At 41.4% G+C, this 19,847-nt stretch overlaps 2 protein-coding genes across 2 annotated transcripts; one reads left to right on the forward strand and one right to left on the reverse strand.

The window, feature by feature from the left end:
- Positions 1–147: 147 nt before the first annotated feature.
- LOC306707007 (plastin-1-like) lies at positions 148–8,435 on the reverse strand. The gene is made up of 16 exons (XM_079174278.1): positions 8,312–8,435; positions 7,806–7,896; positions 6,067–6,227; positions 5,848–5,977; positions 5,571–5,703; positions 5,401–5,482; positions 4,347–4,512; positions 4,125–4,267; positions 3,938–4,033; positions 3,552–3,756; positions 3,140–3,218; positions 2,141–2,255; positions 1,923–2,056; positions 1,696–1,819; positions 1,454–1,587; positions 148–1,349 (listed from the first exon to the last, which is right to left on the reverse strand). The coding sequence occupies exons 1-16, from the start codon at positions 8,315–8,317 to the stop codon at positions 1,211–1,213; spliced, it is 1,938 nt and encodes a 645-aa protein (XP_079030404.1). The 5' UTR covers positions 8,318–8,435; the 3' UTR covers positions 148–1,210.
- Positions 8,436–10,937: 2,502 nt separating this feature from the next.
- Positions 10,938–19,665, forward strand: LOC306707701 (glycogenin-1-like; the record flags this gene model as incomplete). The annotated part of the gene is made up of 7 exons (XM_079175270.1): positions 10,938–11,079; positions 13,895–14,030; positions 14,115–14,289; positions 14,595–14,757; positions 15,623–15,749; positions 16,304–16,541; positions 17,764–19,665. The coding sequence occupies 7 exons, from the start codon at positions 10,938–10,940 to the stop codon at positions 17,929–17,931; spliced, it is 1,149 nt and encodes a 382-aa protein (XP_079031396.1). The 3' UTR covers positions 17,932–19,665.
- Positions 19,666–19,847: the final 182 nt, after the last annotated feature.

Below are 19,847 nucleotides of genomic sequence, written 5' to 3' on the forward strand. Positions count from 1 at the left end.
CAAAATGTGTTTGTTATGGTACGGCAGCCGTCGAGGGTCAACACACCTACGTTTAAACTCGAAGTGCAAACTGCTCCCCCTGGCGAAGTAAATGTTAATAATACAGACCGAAAAATAAATAAATAAAGTACAAATAAAGTACAGGGGTGGAAGACGTACACAGGCGTTTTATTTAGGGAAAAGTACAAGTAAAAGTACCAGTATTCACTCTGCAGAATGGTCATATTCAGGTAATATTCTATTCATATATTGTAATAGGCACTAATTTATTGATGTGTAAGCATATTTGTTATGTTGCAGATAGAAACGGTGGGGTGGTTTTATATACTTAATTCATTTGTTGATAAATATTGTTGTATTAGTAATCTGGATCTGTAAAGTATTTTGTAACAAAAGCCTTGGAATACAATGTTTCCTTCTGAAATGAGTTATAATATATAGAAGAAAATTGAATTAATCAAGTAAAGTACCTCAAAATTGTACACTTTCCATCACCATACATAGGCTACTTTTTAGTTTAGTTTAAGTTGTGTTCAAAATCACGTTTGAGTGTGTTGCAGATATACTGACCCTGTCACCAAAGAGAAGAGAAGATATTTGTGCACTTTATAGCATAATTCTATTTTTTAGCTTTCCACATTTTTGAGACACTATAGTATCACATCCAATGCTCCCCTTTATGTTGTCCTAAAAAGTAGCTCAGTATCTCTAAATCTACATGAGTCTATTGATTTTCTTCTTTATTTAACCAGAAACAACACATACATGGTCGCTGGTTACATTTAATAGATTATCTTTAATAATTAAATAGCAATATTCAATGCACAACATTTACAGATAAAAAGGATAGGTGTGTGTGTGATTCTGCTTTTCCTTCTGCGGTATCTCCTATTCTATTCATATAGCAGAATAAGTAAACAGATGTCATGCACTATCAAATATGATACAGAAAAGAACAATTAGGAGCTTGCTCTGTAAAATCACAGGCAACAAACAAATGCTAATGCTGATGAGAAATGATTTAAGTACGCTTATTGTTTGCATGAAAAGAGAAACAGAGAATAACACAGTGTCTCTGATCACAGGTTAAAGGTTAAAGAAGAAAAAAATACATTGATGAGAAAAACATAGGGGGGGGGGGGAATGAAAAGCGCACAGAAATGAAATGTGTATTGGTGGTTGGTTTCCAGGTGGCTGGTTCCTGTCTGTTTCAGCGGTTGGCCTTTTTCAAACCGTGGCCCATGAGGGAGGCGAACAGCGTCAGCACCATCTTGGGATTCACTTTCACCAAATCTTCCGGCTGCGTGTAGACACGAGCTCCGATCTTACGAGCCAATGAGATCGCATACCTGGGAGAGAAGCAGAAAGAGAGACGAGAAGATGATCGAGTGACAAATACAAAGATGCAGGGAAGGGGGGGGGGAAACAAAACAGTTGAGATTTTGTCTTTTACTTTGCGTTGTTGAGTTTATCAGCATCCTTCAGCACTCCTCTCTCTGCTCTCTTCACCATGTTCCACTTGACGGTACCGGGAGCGATGGCGTCGATCAGGTCAATCACTGGCAGACTGGTGCTGATCAGTTTGTCCTGCGGAAAACAGGGAAACAGGGTCCAATGCAAATGTGTTTACTCATATACACCATGTATTCACACAAGCAGACGCACACACACACACACACACACACACACACATACCCTGAAGCTGCTGATCTGTGTGTCCTTTCGTTTGTGGCTCAAGGTGACATTGACCCAGTTGAGGATGATCTGATCTCCAACCTTATCACCATCACCGTGATCTGACAAAACCAACACTGTGTACCTGGAGGATAACAAGCACGAGAGACAACTCAAATTATACAAGGAGCCATTGCATCCAAACCAACAAAATTGTTATGTCCCACATCTTTGACCGGTGCATGTACCTCCTCATCAGCTGCCAGACCAGCGCCAGGGTGTGCAATCGGCTCCCCTCGTTCAGGTTTTGTCCTCCGATGCCGACTAGAGAGAAATGAGCTACATCCCTGCCCAGCGCCACAGCATAGTTACAGTTCTCCAGCTGAGACATGAGAGGAAATACGATATTACTTTCCTTTTATTTTTATCGTTAAAATGTTTCTTTCTATTCCTTTAGTGTGGACACCTTCTTCATATTGGCCCCCAGGACAGGATAAGGTGGGTTGTTGACTTTCTTCCAGTTCACCGGCACATTAACCTTCTCATAAAGCTGCATGATGATCAAACCATCACACAGGTCCCTGTAAGAGAAAACACACAAGACAGTGAGGAAAAAAATAGGGTATCACTGCACTGGGGCGCATGCAGAAATGAACCATTGAATTAAAGAGGTGAACAAAATATATTTACACTATGCTAAATCTGGTTCAGTATCAACTTACTCTAATTAACAAAGAGAGTCACTTTATTTTGAGCATGTCATTTTCAGGCTTGTGCACTAAAAATGGGGTTCTTGTTGGCGTTTAACACTTTGTGCATATTTTACAGGCTTAGGCCAGTCTGTTTACATTTGATTACTTCTGGTCCAATAAATCAATTGTGGGATCCAATATGCCTCTACCACATGCACATGGACTCAACTTCAGATCTTTTTAAATCCTGTCTATAACAGCTGTTTATGACACTTTTATGACAATTGGGACATTACAGCTTTGAAGTCTAAAGGGGTAAACTGCTACAGAGAAAAATGTGTGCACAGAAAGTGAAGTAATAACATTTCAGCTATATAACCCTTGAGCAAGGCACCAGTCTACCAGCAGAATACTTTGTACTGTCATAATATTAATAAAGATAAGAACTTTTATTGATATGGCAACTTCAAAAAGAAGTCTAGAAAGTAAGAGCAAAGAAAACAATGCATATACTCACAAGAGCAGAAGATCATTTTAATAAAATAAATGTAAATAAAAGGTAAGTAAATAAATAGGTAACTAAATAATAGCCAATTTTAAATGTTAGTATTGAAAGAGGACACTGATGTTGCTCCCCTGATTTATTAATTGCCCAGATGACTCTCATTACTGGTTGTAATGGTGCAGCCCATAAATAGGTAAATGGAGGCATAAAGTTTCCATCCCTTGTCCTTGATAAGGTTAATCACATTGATGCGTATCTGATGACATACCAGAACAAGTGGTTGACATGCGGAGAAACGCCCAGAGAGTTCATCCAGTTTCTAAATGTTTTCTCTTCGTTGGACTCAGCTGGAAAGACATGAAGACATGAAAAACAATCACATCACGTTGTCAACCAGCTGTTCAACTGTCACCTGGTAGGAATGTTTTAAGTCCAGCGGTAGATTTTGTAAGGTAGATATGGTTTTATGGTTGGCATAACTAAACCTGACATATTTACTTACTTGGGCTTTTTATTGTGTTTATGACCTTTGGGCTTTTATTCAAATCAGTTCTCTGTACATTTACAATATGATAAGCATTCTGGCATGAGTGTGCATGCCAGTATTTCATGTGATGCAATGAGCAGCCCCAAGACCGTGGTATGATGCAGTCTAATATTGGACAAAATCGGTGTCTCACGCTCTATGTGTGCAGTTCCTACGCCGTTGCCGCCATTGATCTGAGCCTTCTGCACACCAGGATGCGTGTTGTACAGGTTGGCCACAAAAGCCAAGTTGAGTTTGCTGTTCCCAGATGTGACGTCATGAGGAGTAACAAACTGTCTGCAGTCCAGCCGGGCCGCCTGCCGCAGCATCATCTCAGCCCTTCGGTCCAAATCACGCTCCTTCACATACACATACAACAGACACGTGTGCATGACACTACGTACATATAATCATGCCAGAATCCAATGGGAAGGTCCCTATATTTAGTGTAATTTATATCTGTAGGATAATAGAACAGAGAGATTTGACGTTTTCCAACTCATCAGCTTTTCTTTGTGATATTAAAATAAACTGACTCACATTAATGGTGCTCATGTCGATTTTGACGCTCCTTTTGTAGTCTTGCTCCTCTTGGAGAGCAATCTGGTTCAACAGGTGGAAGTAGGCTCGAGAGTCCTACAGTGGTACAATACAAAAAGGGATTACACACCTGTTTTGTGTAAATGTGTGTGTGTCTGTGTGTGTGTGTGTGTTTTCTGAGGAGGACCTTAATATCATCGCTGAAGTTGCTGATGGTGTTTGTTCCAGCGTTGCGTAGATGTTGGTTGACCCAGCGGAGCAGCAGCTCCTCAGGGGAGAGAGACAGCAGATGGTCCAGATTCTCCGTATCTGTCAAAAGGCCAATCAGACCTGAAGACACACAGGCCATTAGTTTGAAACTCTCTATAAAATATACCTTGTGTGCGTGTGTGCGTGTGTGTGAACTGACCTTCGTTCCTGCTGATTTCTATCTCAGCAAAGAGGCCGACCTTGATAACCTGCCAGAGCAGGCCCAGAACCAGGTGGGGTTTCCCAGCCATCAGATCATGGGCGTCAATGCTCACCACCGTACAGCCGATCGATGAAGCTGAGTTCAGTGCTAGGACCAGATTCTCCTACAAATTATGGATCGACATGTTCATTTTTGCTCAAAATCAGAAATGTCCTAGGTATTGTTGTACCAGCTCACCAAAATAAAAGGCTGTGGCCCGAGTTCTCCAAAATAATAACTAACTTATTAAACAACAACATCAAGTTATAAAAAAAGGACAAATATGTGACTGTTCTTTCCTGCCTTCTCCACAGAGGAGACATTTACAGAATAGATATAATACATGATGTAGTAATAAGTTAATATATTACAAGATGGTATTGCACACAGTGCAACCTTGTTGAAAGACCAATCTATTGTTTCGGGCTACACTTATAACTGTTACTGTCTTAGTTGACATCCATATATACAGTACTACAATCATGTACAATCATATAGGACATATTTGGTTAACTGCTCAATAAAATAAAATACATGTAGCTATGTCTAGTTTCCTTTTAACGAGTTAGTGAGATACAAATTGTGTTTCTTAGTTTCCTGCCCTTTATAAATTCTTGTTAGAAGTAATGCTTGATTTTTTTGGTAAATACCTACATTTGCTTTTTTGCAGAGCGTTAGATGAGAGGATTGACACCATTCTCACTTTTGTCAGCTCAGTATGAAGTTGGAAACAGGGGGAAATAGCTCACTAGGGGGGGCAATAGCTAGCCTGGCTCTGTCCATTACTCATTAAATATATATTTTTTAAAAACTACAATTTCTGGAGCCTTAGCTGGTTGCCTGCAACCTCACAGTAAGCAGCCATGAAATAGTCTGGTGAAAAAGCTAATAGCTATCGAGCTAGTCAATTAACTCTCCGCCAGAGCGCAAACGAGCACGCTAGCATGCATGACACATTTCTTAGTATTTTGCAGTGTATGTGTGTTATAAGTGTTGTGGATTTACTACTCACCGTCATTGTGAAAGTGGCAAGTTTCTTAGTGTTGATGACTCTTTCGTCAATGGTGTCAGGCTGAGACAGGTTGATCATTTTGCTGAAGGAGAACAAGGACTGTGAGTGAGTCATTTCAGATGTGTGTAATCTCAGATTCGTCCGTGTGTGTGTGTGTGTGTGTGTGTTACCATAACAGGATGCCATCACGAACAGAGGTGAAGAGGCTTTCATCGTCAGGGTTCATGGGCAGCAGGTGTTGGCAGTCTTTGTCTTTTGCCAGGGCTTTGTTAATCCAGTTGACAAATGCCACCTTCTCCTCATCTACACACACACACACATGATATAGTCACAGAGAGCCACACTTTTTGGCACACCGAGATCACAGCAATCAAAATGAAGAAAATCAACATAAGGCATGATATACACACAACAACAACGACACACACAATGCATACTCTCTCACACCAGAGTAGGAGTGCTGCGTTCCCTCGCTGGAGTTTCCTGACATTCCTCCGAAGGAACGGATCCCATCTCTCCTCGTGACGGTTTTCCTAAACGTCTCGCTGAACTCCTTGCTCTTCAGTTCTTGATAGATCTGAACATGGACAGGCTGCGTTACTCCAATGCGCGCTTTTGATGACTAAGTTGTACTTCTTTTGCTCGCAAACTGCATCCACAACTTACAGAAACAAATTCCTCAAAGCTGATCTTCTCGTCCTTGTTGGTGTCTCCGGCGATGAAGGTCTCGATGAGCTCTCGCACTTTGTACCCCGGCAGGGAGAAACGCGCCTCTCTGAACAGCTCCTGGAGCTCAAAGTCGCTCACGAAGCCGCTGTTATCAATATCTGAACACAAATAGACACAGAGAGAAACGCAAACATATACAATGAGTCAATTTGCTCTCCAAATATTAATATTAAAATGATGAGCATAATATTTATTTGGAAATATTGCGCGCAGGGACAAGGACAAACAAAAGACTGATAATGCTTTATTGAGGTCTGTAGTTTCCTAATCATTTAATTTAATAATAATTTGTGTGTAATTTGGTACGTATTATCGGGAGAATAAAGCTAGTTGTGTTTTATTGCGTATAATTACTGCTCCATTTAAAACCAAATAAAACTTTGTTCTTCATATATGTCAAATTGTTGCCTTCAGCTGAGCTGCTGTGCACTAAACAGGATTTTTGGGCTTGTGATCCCCCAAAATGAGACAAAGTCATCATATGGTCTTTCCTTAGTGTGAACATGAGTTGTGAGAATTAGGAAGACAAAGGACGGATACAAAATTGTGAACAGATTTTTTTCCGTCTAGACCGAAATCTCAACAACTATTGCAGAGATTCTCTTCAGACATTCATGGTCCCCACGGTTGAGGTTTTACATTTGTGGTTCAGAGGGAAATATCTCCATAACTGTCATATGTATTACATTGCAAACTAGTGCAGACATTTATGGTCTTTGTGGACTTTGTTGAGCCTGTCACTTAGTGTCACGTCAGGTCAAATCCTTAATTGATATCATCCTCTGGTTTATGAGTAAATACTTACAAAACAAATGACATCCAATTGGCCTTAACTGTACTTCAGCATGCTAATACACTAAACTAAGAAACAAAAGGTAGTCATTGATGAAAACACTGATGCTGTTTCAACTGTACAGAGATGAAAACCAGTAGTACATAAACATTGCAAATAGTTCATGTCTTAATAAAAGATCTGATCTGATATCAAATCTAATAATTGACTTAACTCGTTGCCCTTTCTGCTTAAACCATCCTCACACAAATACAAGTTGTCACATTAAAAAGTTTGACGCTCACAACATGATAAACCATTCAACTGTAACGTTGCCTTTATTATGATACATGCACTGTCCAGTTTTTATATGTTCATCAACACACCTGGCAATGATCAAAAACTAGTTTTACCTCAGCTAACATGACCACAACTCTAGCAATTCATTGTAATGAATCTAATTGGAAGTGTACCAATGAAACAATGTCTCCATTTAACTTATAATGAGCGCCACATTTCTTTCAAGAGCTTTTGACTTTACAGTTACATGTCAGGTCATTTCAACATTTCAAAATCTCTGACTCACCCTCTTTACTTGTTTAATCTACTGTGCTTTGTATTTGTGCATCATATAGGAATGTGACGAATGAATGTTGCCCACTGTTATCAGCATCTATACACTTATGATGATGATAAACTGATAAAATCTAGCAACGTCTCATTATTACATCTGGAAATGCCTCAAACACAAAGTACGAACACTGAACAACCCAAGGCGATAAAAATATCTTGTGTAAGAGTCATGCTTTATTGTCAGCTGTTAATGTCCTACTTAGATTCCTGTCAATACAACTGTAGGATTAGGTTAGGTGTGTGTGTGTGTGTGTGTGAGTGTGGAACTGACCAATTCTATTAAAGGCATCTCTGAGATCCTCCAGGTCATCTCTGGAAATCTGTGTGACATGACTCTCCATTGTAGCTTCTGCTTTGTGTACCTGAAAAACACACACACACACACACACACAGAGTTCTGGATCACACTGGACACAAAGTAGGAGCTGGTTTTGCCAGATTGATCAATATGTCGACTTAACAAAGCTTAATTTGAACGCTGCAAACATAGAGAAATCATTTAACTACAGAAACAGAACTAACAAAAGCTGAGTTTGACACCAGAGATGGGATAAAGGTGGAAGAACAATACAGAAGTGTCAGGTTATTTACTGGAATTTGTCCAGGGTAAAGCCTTGTGACTTCTCACTGGCATTTCTTTACTCTGCACCGACTTTTCACACACACATACAGGCACATTCACACACCTTAGGCTTTTTTTATTACCCCCGCCGAGGTATTAGCATTTTACAGTAAAGTATCCTTTTGGTTCTTTGCTTGACAGACAGAGACAAGTACCTTCATAAAAGTTTCCCGTTAGTCCTCTCTTGAGTTATAAGCCTCTTCGGTGCTGATCCCTCTGGACTGGCTGCACGAGTCGAGTCCTCCAGATCTCTGCGAGGCTTCAGGAAGAGCGGAAGCTGGATCCCAGAGAGGCTGGAGAGCTGGTTATCTCACCTAGGAGGAGCCACTAAGGAGAGGCATAGCAGAATGGACCTTTGGCCTTTCTGGACCCTGTGACAGGCGTAGACAGTTAACAGTTAACACCTCAGCTGTGTCATCACATTAAGACGTTCACCTGTTTGTCTCTTCAGGGCAATTGATTTGCAATGACTGCAGTGCATCTAGAAAGCATGAAAAGTTAAACACTAAAACACATGTTGTGGAGACAGCAGGAAGAGAGGATAAAAAAACATACCAAACACATTCAAATAAAAACACTAACAAGGCCAATTAAATAACGTGTGTGGCATGTTCACACACTTTCTTGCACAGACTTAGATTGATACCACAGGTGCCACAGGTTCTTTCACGGACCATGCACACATTTTGCATCTTTGCCACACAAAGCCCTGTAACCTGAGACACACAGCCAACTGCATCACTTAGATTAAACTGCCCCCACTACACAGCAACACTGGCACTTTACTGCAACGAAACTGCAGCAGATCACGCTTTTATTGTTTTATTGTCTCTTTGCCTTCATGTCTTAAAAAATGCTTGTGATGCTCTTCCTAAATCTGTGTATCTTGACCTGTTTAGGGTAGGAAACGTCTGTAGCGCTAGTTTGACAACTGTACTTCATGCAGCAAAGTTGGCCTGTCTTTTAAAATAGTCAAACTGTAATGTAAGGAAGCAATAGTAGTAAGGAGCTTACATTCAGTCCCAGGCAGGCTGATGGGCTTAGAGTCCGGAGCAGGGCCAGTCCAAAGTAGAAAATCAGCTTGCTGCAGAGTTTTGGGCCGCTTTCTTTCACTTCTCTCCTCTTGTGTTCTTTTTTTTACCTCCCGTCCTTTTCTCTGTGCGTACCTGTCAGCCTCTCCCTTCACCTCCACCACCGCTCAAAAAGGCACACACAGTCCCATAACCAGCCGAAACCAAGACACAAGACTGTGCAAAATGTTTCTCTCTTGGATCAGACAAACATACTAAAGACATGTTTACACCCATTCACTACAAACTTATACGGAATCAAATTTTTTTTAGCCTCTGGATCCACAAAGACTCCATCTTTCTATCTCCCCACCAGACACTTGATCGGCCCATGTTTCACTCTGAGGTGATCTCCGGTTACCCTCTCCTATAATCGCCGGTCTGAGGCAAGCGCTCCACCTCCTGTTGTTGGCGTACCAGCCACAGTTTTGGGTTGTGGACCCTGAGCCAGGATCAGTTGTTGGTGTAAATATGTAACAGTCGGCCAAAGACTTTCTCATAAGCCTCTTGCATTATTCACTTTGGCACACATGCGCAGGAAGGAGAGTAGAAAACCACACAAACTTGCAGCACAAGCATGCATACACACAATAATGCTGCAAATATTTCTTCTCTAGCACTGAGCTTAGACATTTTGTGATAGTAAATATGAATTTTCTTTATGAGTTTATAGTCTAAAATATTGTTGACATAGACACACGTTGCTGTTACGTGTTCTAATAGTAGATATATCGCTTCTACTAAAATAAAATGGAGGTATTGGAGTATATGGAGTATTTATATTGAATGTAATAATAGCTGTGTGTGACCATCCCCACACCCACCTGCACTTCCTTGTTTGGTTATAAGCCTTTGACGCTTCATTCAGCTGTAATTTGAAGTCACGACCACTCAGAGGCAGTGCTGTCACAAGCTGATGAAGTAAAGGAGATCTTCCTGTTTTTCTGCAAAAAGTAGTGCAGCCAAGTAAAGGTCATCCTGCTGCATGTTGCCATACAGTCCAGTTCTTAAACTGAAGCAGGGCACACAGTATGTTAACAGTATTTGCTGACAACTTAAACTTAATTCATTTTAAAAACAAAATTCAGATTGTAATCGAACATCACTAATTTCTGATTCTAACAAGTTCATCTTCTGATACAAGTGGTTAGTCATCCCACCAGGAGACATTCACATATTCACATGAGTCTGCAGACCCTGCACTTGTAAAAGTACTAATACTACATTGTAGAAATACACAGTTACAAGTAAAAGTTCAGCTTCAGGTATATGCTACTACTACTCCTCTACATTTCAGAGGGAAAATATGTTATTTTTTAATTCCACTACATTAATCTCACAGCTATAGCTGGGCCACTTACTGTGCTGATTTAGAATATTAATACAAAATATAATCAACAAATAAATGATGACGCACTTTAAAAATATATATTAATTAAGCAAACCAGCAAGATATAAAGTTAAAATGAGATTTTTTTACCAGCTGCAACATTAAAGTGTTGTACACATTGTGCATCAATAATTATAATACAATAATACATATTTGTCTGGGACGTTCCGCATAACGAGTACTTTTACTTTTGGTATCATAGTACATTTTCATGCTAATATGTCCGCACTTTTACTAAAGGTCAAATGTGAGCGTCTCATCACTGTGGTATTGGTGATGTATAGGCTACACGCAGAGGGCGTGTCGGCTGTCACTGGTCACATGACCCGGAAAATGTGGGGCTTAATTCCTGTGTTGGACTGCTCCCAGCTGCTGAGTTTGTGCGCTACGCAGTGCAAACCCTCTGTCTGCCCCATCACGACCTCCGCACCCCGGGTAGACTCTCCTCTGCACACCATGTCGGGTAAGAACCTCCGGGGCTCCGCCGACACTTGCATCCGCCACACTGACACCGGAACCAGGCCACTCTGCACCGGATCGGGGCTGCGAGAACTGCCCTCTTCTCTCAAAATATCGCGAATTATTTTATCAGACGCTGCAAATAAATCCGTCCTCTGCAACACTCTCTGCTTCTGGCATGCGGACATTAATAAGGCCATGGCTTTTAATCGTTAATGGCAGTTATGTTATATGTGCTGCGGCCATTTGAAGGTTTTATATGCGTTGGATTTGATGAGTTGATGCGGCGGGTTGGATCAAAGTAAAGCTCTCGGTAATCAAAAAGAGCACATCCGGTTACTAGTTTCAAAGTTGACGCGTTTGAATGCAACTAGAGTTGAGTTTCAAAAAGCTAAAATTCAAAAAGGAGAATTGTGTTAAGAAAAGAAAATGTAATATTTCCTTAGAATAACATATTTATTTAGCTTTGCTCTACTCTTAACAGTTTTTATAGCACAACCAAGACAGATTGGTCTACCAATATTAGAGAGTTTAAAAAAAATCTGATGAACACGTGACCAAGATAATGGGACAATATACGGCTGAAAAACGATCTTATCAACTTATCACTTTTTGTAAATGACCTTCATTTCTTGTAACTCATTTTTACTGCTACCAATAAATCGAATAAGATGATATCGGTGGATATTTGTCGAGCTCTAACCTTGAAGCCTGATTCGTCCCCTGTAAAGTCACCATCATTGATGATTAGGCCAGTGTGTATTGTAGCTGATTAGAGTAGTTTAGCATATAGACTGAAAATCAGCTGAGAGTGAGTGGTATTGATTTTCTTATCTCCGAAAATGTCGAGCTTTTCTTTTAAGTTGACATCTGTATTGACACATAATGTTGAGGCCCGTTCATCGTAGGAGCCCTGAAATCTATATCTCAGAATTTTATTCCGATTATTTCATTTTATATTTTATTTACATGGTTCATATATATCTATATTAATTAATTAATTAATAAAATTAGCTTAAAAATGAGCTTAAACAATTAGCCAATATGGTCGATCGTCAAAAAATGAATCTGAAAAAATGTGATAATGGATTTTAGGTCATTCTTTCAGATAATAATGCCAAACATTAACTGGTTGTAGCTTTTCAAATGTGAATATTTGCTAAGTTGACTGTTGACCGGACAAAAAGGTTTCGAAGACCTTCAGCTTCAGCGATTGTCCCCTTTCACAATTTGCCAGACCAAACGATTAAATAATTATTTTACAGTTTTTAACAGTAAACTTGGTTCCATAGCTCATGTATGCTTTTATTTTTTAAAGAAGACACTATTTACTTCCTGGGTTAATGCGGGGTCTTTTATTAACTTGACAGTGCGGACGTGCAGTGTGTGGCCTTGAAGTTTTTGTTTTTTTCTAATACTGTAGAGGCCTCTAGTGTCACACCGTTTATAGTGTATTACTATAAATGTGTTTCCTAGATAAGAATAACTATGAAAACTACTCCATATGGTAATAAAGGATTGATTACAGTAACTATAGGCACAAATAGAGAGTACGTATCATATTAACATGAAATTACATACAGAAAACCATAATGTCCTTAATGGACACTTTTACATGCAATAGAACAATACATTTGACTGTAGAATATGCTCTAGCCTATATAAATGTATATTTTCATATATTACTCATGAATTTACTGCATTATATTTTAAAATTGGTACCCTCATAACAGATTAAATTGTCGCTAACATCTTCACAGACGTGTGGGACCCAGAGGTCATATGGCTTCGTGAGGCCTCAGATAACTCTGTGGGAACCCGGCTCCTGCTTCCTGTATGGGCGTAAGGGCGAGACGGGCTTAACCCTCTTATGATCGTCACTTTAAAGTTCCTTCAACCAGACCCTAGCAACCGCACAACACTGCCTCTCCGATCAGGTTTCACAAAAGCCCCCAAACAACGCACACATTCAGCTTGATGAATACTATCTGCTGGCTCTGGGCCAACGGTCACTCGTGCACAAACACAGTCCCCCCCCTGCTGTTGTTAATGTATGCATGGGGGGACCCAGCAGACACTGAACTTCACACACAACACAAGAGGCCTGCAGCTGAATTGGACGTACTCGTACCGGTGCGGCGGGTTATACACGATTGACGAGACGGGACACTCGATGTGATGGTTCAGATTTGGTGTGGAGGGAAAAAAAAACAGATAAAGGTGCATTTGATTTATTGTGGTTTCCTGTCCAATTTAGAGACAGAGGCACAGATGCTTGAGCGGCAAGTGTTGGTGGTGGAAAGTCCACGAAATGTAGCTTTCTTTCCTATCTGAGGAGATTTACTCACATTAATAGCAAGTGTGAGTATAACTGCTCAGATGTGAGGATGCACAGTATCTTTTGAAGTAAAAAAAAAACAGTGACAATTGCCCACATGCTATATCAATTTTCATTATTTATTGGTTATGAGGCTGTTGTGAGCCTATAGCATCTGTCAATTTCACCAAACCCATCACAGATTTCACTCATTCCTTGGGTTACTATTTACCATTTGTGACACCTTCAGAATTCAAATAAAATGCTTTTTATAATATACATTTTCTTGACAAACTTACATTTTTCCCAAAATGTTGATAGCAACTATTCAAATCAAAGTTCTCTGGTTAATCTCTCAGATGATGCACAATACACCAATGTTTTAACCAATAAGAGACTTGATTTAAAAGGCTGATCGATGGAAGTAGGCCTGACAAAAGTAATATATGAGATAACCTGCCAGTCACATGGCTGATGAGTGTTTGTGTGTTTCTCCAAGCAGACCAAGCTTTTGTGACGCTGGCCACAACTGACAGCTACGCCAAGGGAGCAATGGTTCTCGGCCAGTCGTTACTAAACCACAACACAACCAGGAAGCTGGTCGCACTCGTAGGACCTCATGTTGCTGAACCTTGCAGGTAACTCAGGACAAATTGTCAAAGGTCAATATCGAACACACACACATGCACGCACTGACACAAATCATACTGTCTGTGTTGCAGAGACGCCCTTCGCTCCATTTTCGACGAGGTGCAAGTGGTGGACATTATGGACTCGGGCGATACGGCTCATCTATCTCTGATGAAGCGTCCAGACCTGGGAGTAACATTCACCAAACTGCACTGCTGGAGTCTCACACACTACAGCAAGTGTGTGTTCATGGACGCCGACACACTGGTGAGACAAAAACGCCCGACAACAGCAGAGAACATACACGAGGGGCGACGACAAATCACCTCATAGTTAAAAAAAAGTAGTATTGTTTATTGTCCTTTGATCACAACATGAAACAGTCTATATTTAATTAATTTGTTCATGTTTTTTCATGTTATATCTGCTATCCATACAGTGACAACATATTTCAGCTACATGACAAATGTCTTTGAGTATGAACACATGCTGCTGCATCTTTGCATCTTCTGCAAATTGCTATCATAATCTTGATGAATGAAACTCAATAGATCTTATTCTAATGTATTCAGGTGCTGTCAAATATAGATGAACTCTTTGAGAGAGAGGAACTGTCTGCAGCGCCGGATCCTGGTTGGCCCGACTGTTTCAACTCCGGGGTGTTTGTCTTCAGACCGTCCAATGAGACGCACGAGAAGCTGCTCACGTTCTGCAACGAAAACGGCAGCTTCGACGGTGAGACCCGAATGTTTCCGTCTCTTTTTTTTTTTTCCCCAAGAGGAAATACCAAGATGCAGTAATTTAGAAAAACTAAGAACAGAAAAAAAAACACGAAGCTACGTTAAGATTCTTTCTTCTCGACTAAAACAACAGTACGAGTCTGCAGACACGCTAGCAGCTCTGTGAGGCAGGTAATGCTAACATTACCATGCTAACAAGCTCATAATGAGGATGCTAACATGCTGATGTTTAGTGCTAAATAATGCCATTAATCTCCTGCAACCCTTCTCCCTCCACACACACACACACACACACACACTCATATCAACTTTATATATATGTCCTAAGCTGAGCTCTGGCCTGGTCTAACCTTGTCCCCTCACTGTCACCTCACCCCTTGCAGTTTGTCTGCGGTTGACAATGTGTCGCATACATCTGCCATCTGTTCTATAAGTGCGTTCAAAGATTTTGCCGTATGATGTCATTCACTGTCCCGTGACAGTGTTCTCAACGCTCCTTTTCAGTTTCTATTTATACATCACAGATAGGAAATGGTCTGTGGGAATGTAATGCGTGTGTGGTGTTGACCATCCAGGTGTGTAATAGTGTCTGAGGGATTTCTGCAGCCAGAGAATAGAGGTCAGAAATGGTAAATACTGGAATTAAAGAACATTTATTCTGTTTTTTTTATGTCTTTGAATCCCCCATCGCTCAAAAATGTCATTGCAGAATCATTCTCACGTGACTATAACTGTTTTAACTTTGTACCTTAACACGCCAAACCAGAGCTTCTGGTTTGGCGTCTCGGTTTGCTCTACTTGAGCCCAAATTAATTTCGACAAATGTCTCAAGCTTATTTTTTGTGTGTCCATGTCTGCAGGTGGAGATCAGGGGGTTCTCAACAGCTTCTTTAACACCTGGGCGACGGAAGACATTTCCAAACACCTCCCCTTCATCTACAACCTCAGCAGTATCGCCATCTACTCCTACCTGCCAGCGTTCAAACAGTCAGTACACACACACACACACACACACACACAATCGATGTATCCAGTGTTTCGTCCTATGTTCATGTGAAGCCGACCTATTGCCCGGATTCTGTAGCTGTCCTTGTGAAATGCTTGTGTGTTAGGAGGCTTAAAGCTTATCCATGGTCAGTTCAAAGGTTGTGTGTTTGTGTGTGTGCATGTGTGTGCGGCTGTGTGTGTGGCTGGCTGCTGAAACGTAGAGCAGGGACAACACACGTTCTTCCACAACCTGCCTCAAAACAGAGGAGCTACTTGTGAACTTTGTTTTATTTAAATCTGCACTGTACGTGTCCTTCTGTTCTGTCGAGGGTTTGGGTTTAATTAATCATGCTTCAAACTGACCTCCCAAATGAAGTGGTTTACATCGCCTGGCTTTACTGCATTCTAGTCATTGGACTTTGTAGCTCCTAGGGGCCCGTTTCACACAAAGTGATTTGTCAAGCTTTCGTGTAGATTGCCAATAGCGGCAGACTCTCTTGTTTCTCTCGCACTCTTTCCTGCCTCTCACTTTGCCGCCCGCTGTGCTTTCACAGGTACGGCCGTGACGCCAAGGTGGTGCATTTCCTGGGAAAGGTGAAGCCGTGGAACTACTCCTACGACGCTCAGACGGGCGAGGTCAAAGGCCACTCCCTGTCCCCTGACCAGTGCCAGCTGCATCCCGACTACCTGCTCCTGTGGTGGCAGCTGTACGCCAAATCGGTGCAGCCTTTACTGCAGCAGGCATACGGGGAAACTCCATTCATCAGCGGCTTCGTAGACGCCAGCATGGACGTACGTCAGCAGATGTTTGTGTGTGTGTGTGTGTGTGAGTGTGGCGACTATGCATGTGTCGAAACATAAACGAGGATGTGCGATTGTGTTTTTAGCCGATTGCCTAATCGTCTTGTCCTGATCGTTTCGAAACGTGTAATTACTCGGTGAACTCTACTATGTTGAAAGTGCCGCCTTTTTATGACTCCAGATAAGAGGACTGTCCAGTTTTAGTTCCCACAATAACAAGAAAAAGTTGATTTGTTAAACATTCCTCAGCAGCAGTCTGTTGCCAAACGTAGTGTTTGTTGACTGCACGTCTAGCTTGCAGCGTGCCGTGCCTCCCAACAACTATTCAGCTTTCTACAGAGTAGCAGGAAGTTGCCACGCTGCCTGTTGTAACAACAGGGCAGCGTTGAAATGGAGCTAGTCAGAAAATAAAAGTGGCAACTTTGCCCAATTGCCTGAAGCTGTGCCATCTTGCGTCACAAGTTTATACAGGCCCGTCGTGGAGAAAGTCTTTAAGTCTTGGGCTGAGCTCTGGCTGAAGTTTAAAAAAACAAACAAATCTGTATACCAAGTGAATCCTGAAATCTAGGACTTATTTTGAATTATTTGAAGAGACACAATTTTCTGAACAGTGGCCTAGGGTGGCAGTTGCATGATAGTGGCACATTGAAATTGATTTGGTGAAGCCTGTGATTCATCAGAACTAGCAACTTTAAGTATTTAAGAAGCATTTCTTCATCACACCAGAGTACTGTTTTCACATTTATCTGTGTACAGAAGTGTTATTTGGAAACTTAAGTCTCCAGTGCACATGCAGTGAGACTGGACTTTTTCAGTGAAGTATGAGACAGCTTGTGTCTAGCAGTTAAACCTTTGAAACAAAACTTATATATTTGTGGAAAAAAACGTACCAGAAACACTGTTTACATCAAATATTTTAAAATTCTACTTCCTCTGCACTCTGTTGTGTTATCTCTTATTTTGTATCGACTTATTGACTGTAGCTACTTCTACTCTAGGAATCCAGAAACTAAACTCTTATCTGCTGCAAAGTGTGTTGCAAAATGTCATGTTTGCACTTTGACTCCCCTGAAGAAACCGTTTTGTGTCTCAAACTGTAGAAAAAGAGCGTTCGGCCGAGCATGGCCGAATGTGGGGAAACCAGTCCTTATAAAGTATCGCTCCCGTCCCATGTTATGATCCATTCATTCTCTGCCTCTTGTCTGTCAAGCAGGGTAAGCTTCACGAGGATTTGAGGGAGAACCAGGCACCCTTTGCTCCTCCCCCAGAGAAGGTTTCATCAGAGGTGAGGAAGCAGCGCTGGGAAGCGGGCCAGATCGACTACATGGGCGACGACTCCTTCGACAACATCGCACGAAAGCTCGACTCCTTCTTAAAGTAGCGAGCAGGCGAGGCAGCGTGACGGACGGAGAGAGCACCAGTCAAAGCTCTGTGTGGGTGGAGATTTTAAGCACTGCTCAGCCAATCGCAGGGGCTTAATTAGCAGGCGACTGGATGAATGCCTTTGTGCAACGTTCAGCCTCACTCTCTGCATCCCGTCAGTGTGTGTGTGTGTGTGTGTATGAGAGTGGAAGTTTGACACAGTTCCCACGCACACTCACCATTCAATTTCCCCCTCAAAAGGAAAAGTTTGATATTTCAGGAAATATACACTTTCTTGCTGAGAGTTGGAAGAGAAGATTGATACTAAATATAGCCGCATTTTTGAGTCACTCCCGCAAATCAAGTAAACTCATTCCTCTACAAAAGCGTTTGTTCAAAAAGAACGATTCATTTGCAAAGCTAACATCGCCAATAAACTCATCCAACTCTCGGGAAGAAGGCGACTAAGCGTACTTCCCAAAACGTCAGACTCTTCCTTTGAGTGTTCTTGTGCATTTTGATGGAGATGGATTCAAAGTCCCGAGTCTTCCTAACGTGTGGACACTTTCAGCGACAACAGAAACTGAAATCATGAAGTTTCAAATTTGTTTCTGGATTTTACCACAACTCTTATCCTGCAATAATACCACTTTTTAAAGCAGATGTGCAGCAACTGGCTCATCCCTCTCAAAGTCCCCGCCAGTTATGATAATCTCGCTTAAATTAGAGTGTTCACCTCACCAGAGTACAAAGGTAAACTTCCCTATCCGTGCCTCTGACACTCACCAGCTCCATGAGACTTCAGCTTTGTAATATCTGGTGTTATATTAGGACAAAGGCCTGTTATGTTGTATTTGCATGGCACAAAAAAAAAAAGAAAAAAGAAGTGGGTCAGTAATGAAGTTCCACCCACATCCTGAGGTGCTGTTGGTAGTCTTGTATGTATTTGTGTGGAATCCGTGCGCTCCCCAGGCATCTGTCATCTGTACCCTGCATGTTATGTAATGTCCCATCCAGATCCACATCAGTACATCTTTGTGCTATGACCGGTTTCGTCACTTCCTTTCTGTAGTGTTAGCAGCTGCCTTATCGCCGCTCACAGTTTACACAACCTCACTTACTGTAACCGCTGCTAGTAGCCCAACCAATCTTTACTTTGTTGAGTCTCTCCTCTCCTGTTACCAATGCATCTTTTACTTCCACTCCAGCTGTGTGACCTGCAACTAAACTGTTATCTACAGCTCCCAACAACAAGAACACACTCCGACAAGGAGCTGGCAAGGTTGAGAGAAAAATTCTATTTTTTTCAATCTTTTCAGCCCGCAAAAATCCTGCATGAGTGTGGAAGTGGAACATAACTGTAGTGACATCAGTTAATGCAGATCTGTCCTGTCACCTAGCTGTTAACTGTACATCCCTGTAGAAGCGCTAATAAAGAAACTGGTGAAGAATTGCCTTTCCTTTTATCCCCTCTGTTGCGGCTCCCTGATAACACCGCTGGACACGCCGCCAAGAATAAAAAATGTTTTAATAGTTTGTCAACTAAAATGTGCGCCACATCCTATTGCGTCGCTGTCAAGCGGCTTTCCCTGCAGTTGGCTAATCATATATGATTTGCAGACCTCCGCCCTCGGTAAACTATTAAGCTATTATGTTGAGCACGTTAAGAGCTCTAGGAAGCAGTGTTCCTGTGTATGTGTTTGGGGCTTTTATTGTGGAGGATGAGACGGAAAGAGTGTGGGAGAAGTGAATAAAGTTGCTGCCGTCTTGGCGCAGATTACGGAACCCCGTGTTTATTATTTTATTATTATCGTAAAAGTATTGGCGCAACAGTAAACCTCGGCTACACTATCAATGGATAAATCCAAAACAGGTAGCAATAAAATGTCAAGAATTGTCTTTATTCTTGTCCTATAATTTCACAAATACAACAAA

The sequence above is a fragment of the Pholis gunnellus genome, assembly GCF_910591455.1.
Source record: "Pholis gunnellus genome assembly, chromosome: 15".
Classification (NCBI taxonomy): Eukaryota; Metazoa; Chordata; class Actinopteri; order Perciformes; family Pholidae; genus Pholis; species Pholis gunnellus.

Bases quoted from the DNA above. Each gene is read 5' to 3' on its own strand.
- LOC306707007 (XM_079174278.1), bottom strand. The intron at 5,978-6,066 runs GTAAGTTGTGGA...GTCCATGTTCAG, and splicing joins GCTTTGAGGAATTTGTTTCT to ATCTATCAAGAACTGAAGAG. The intron at 5,704-5,847 runs GTGTGAGAGAGT...GTGTGTGTGTAG, and splicing joins AACGCAGCACTCCTACTCTG to ATGAGGAGAAGGTGGCATTT.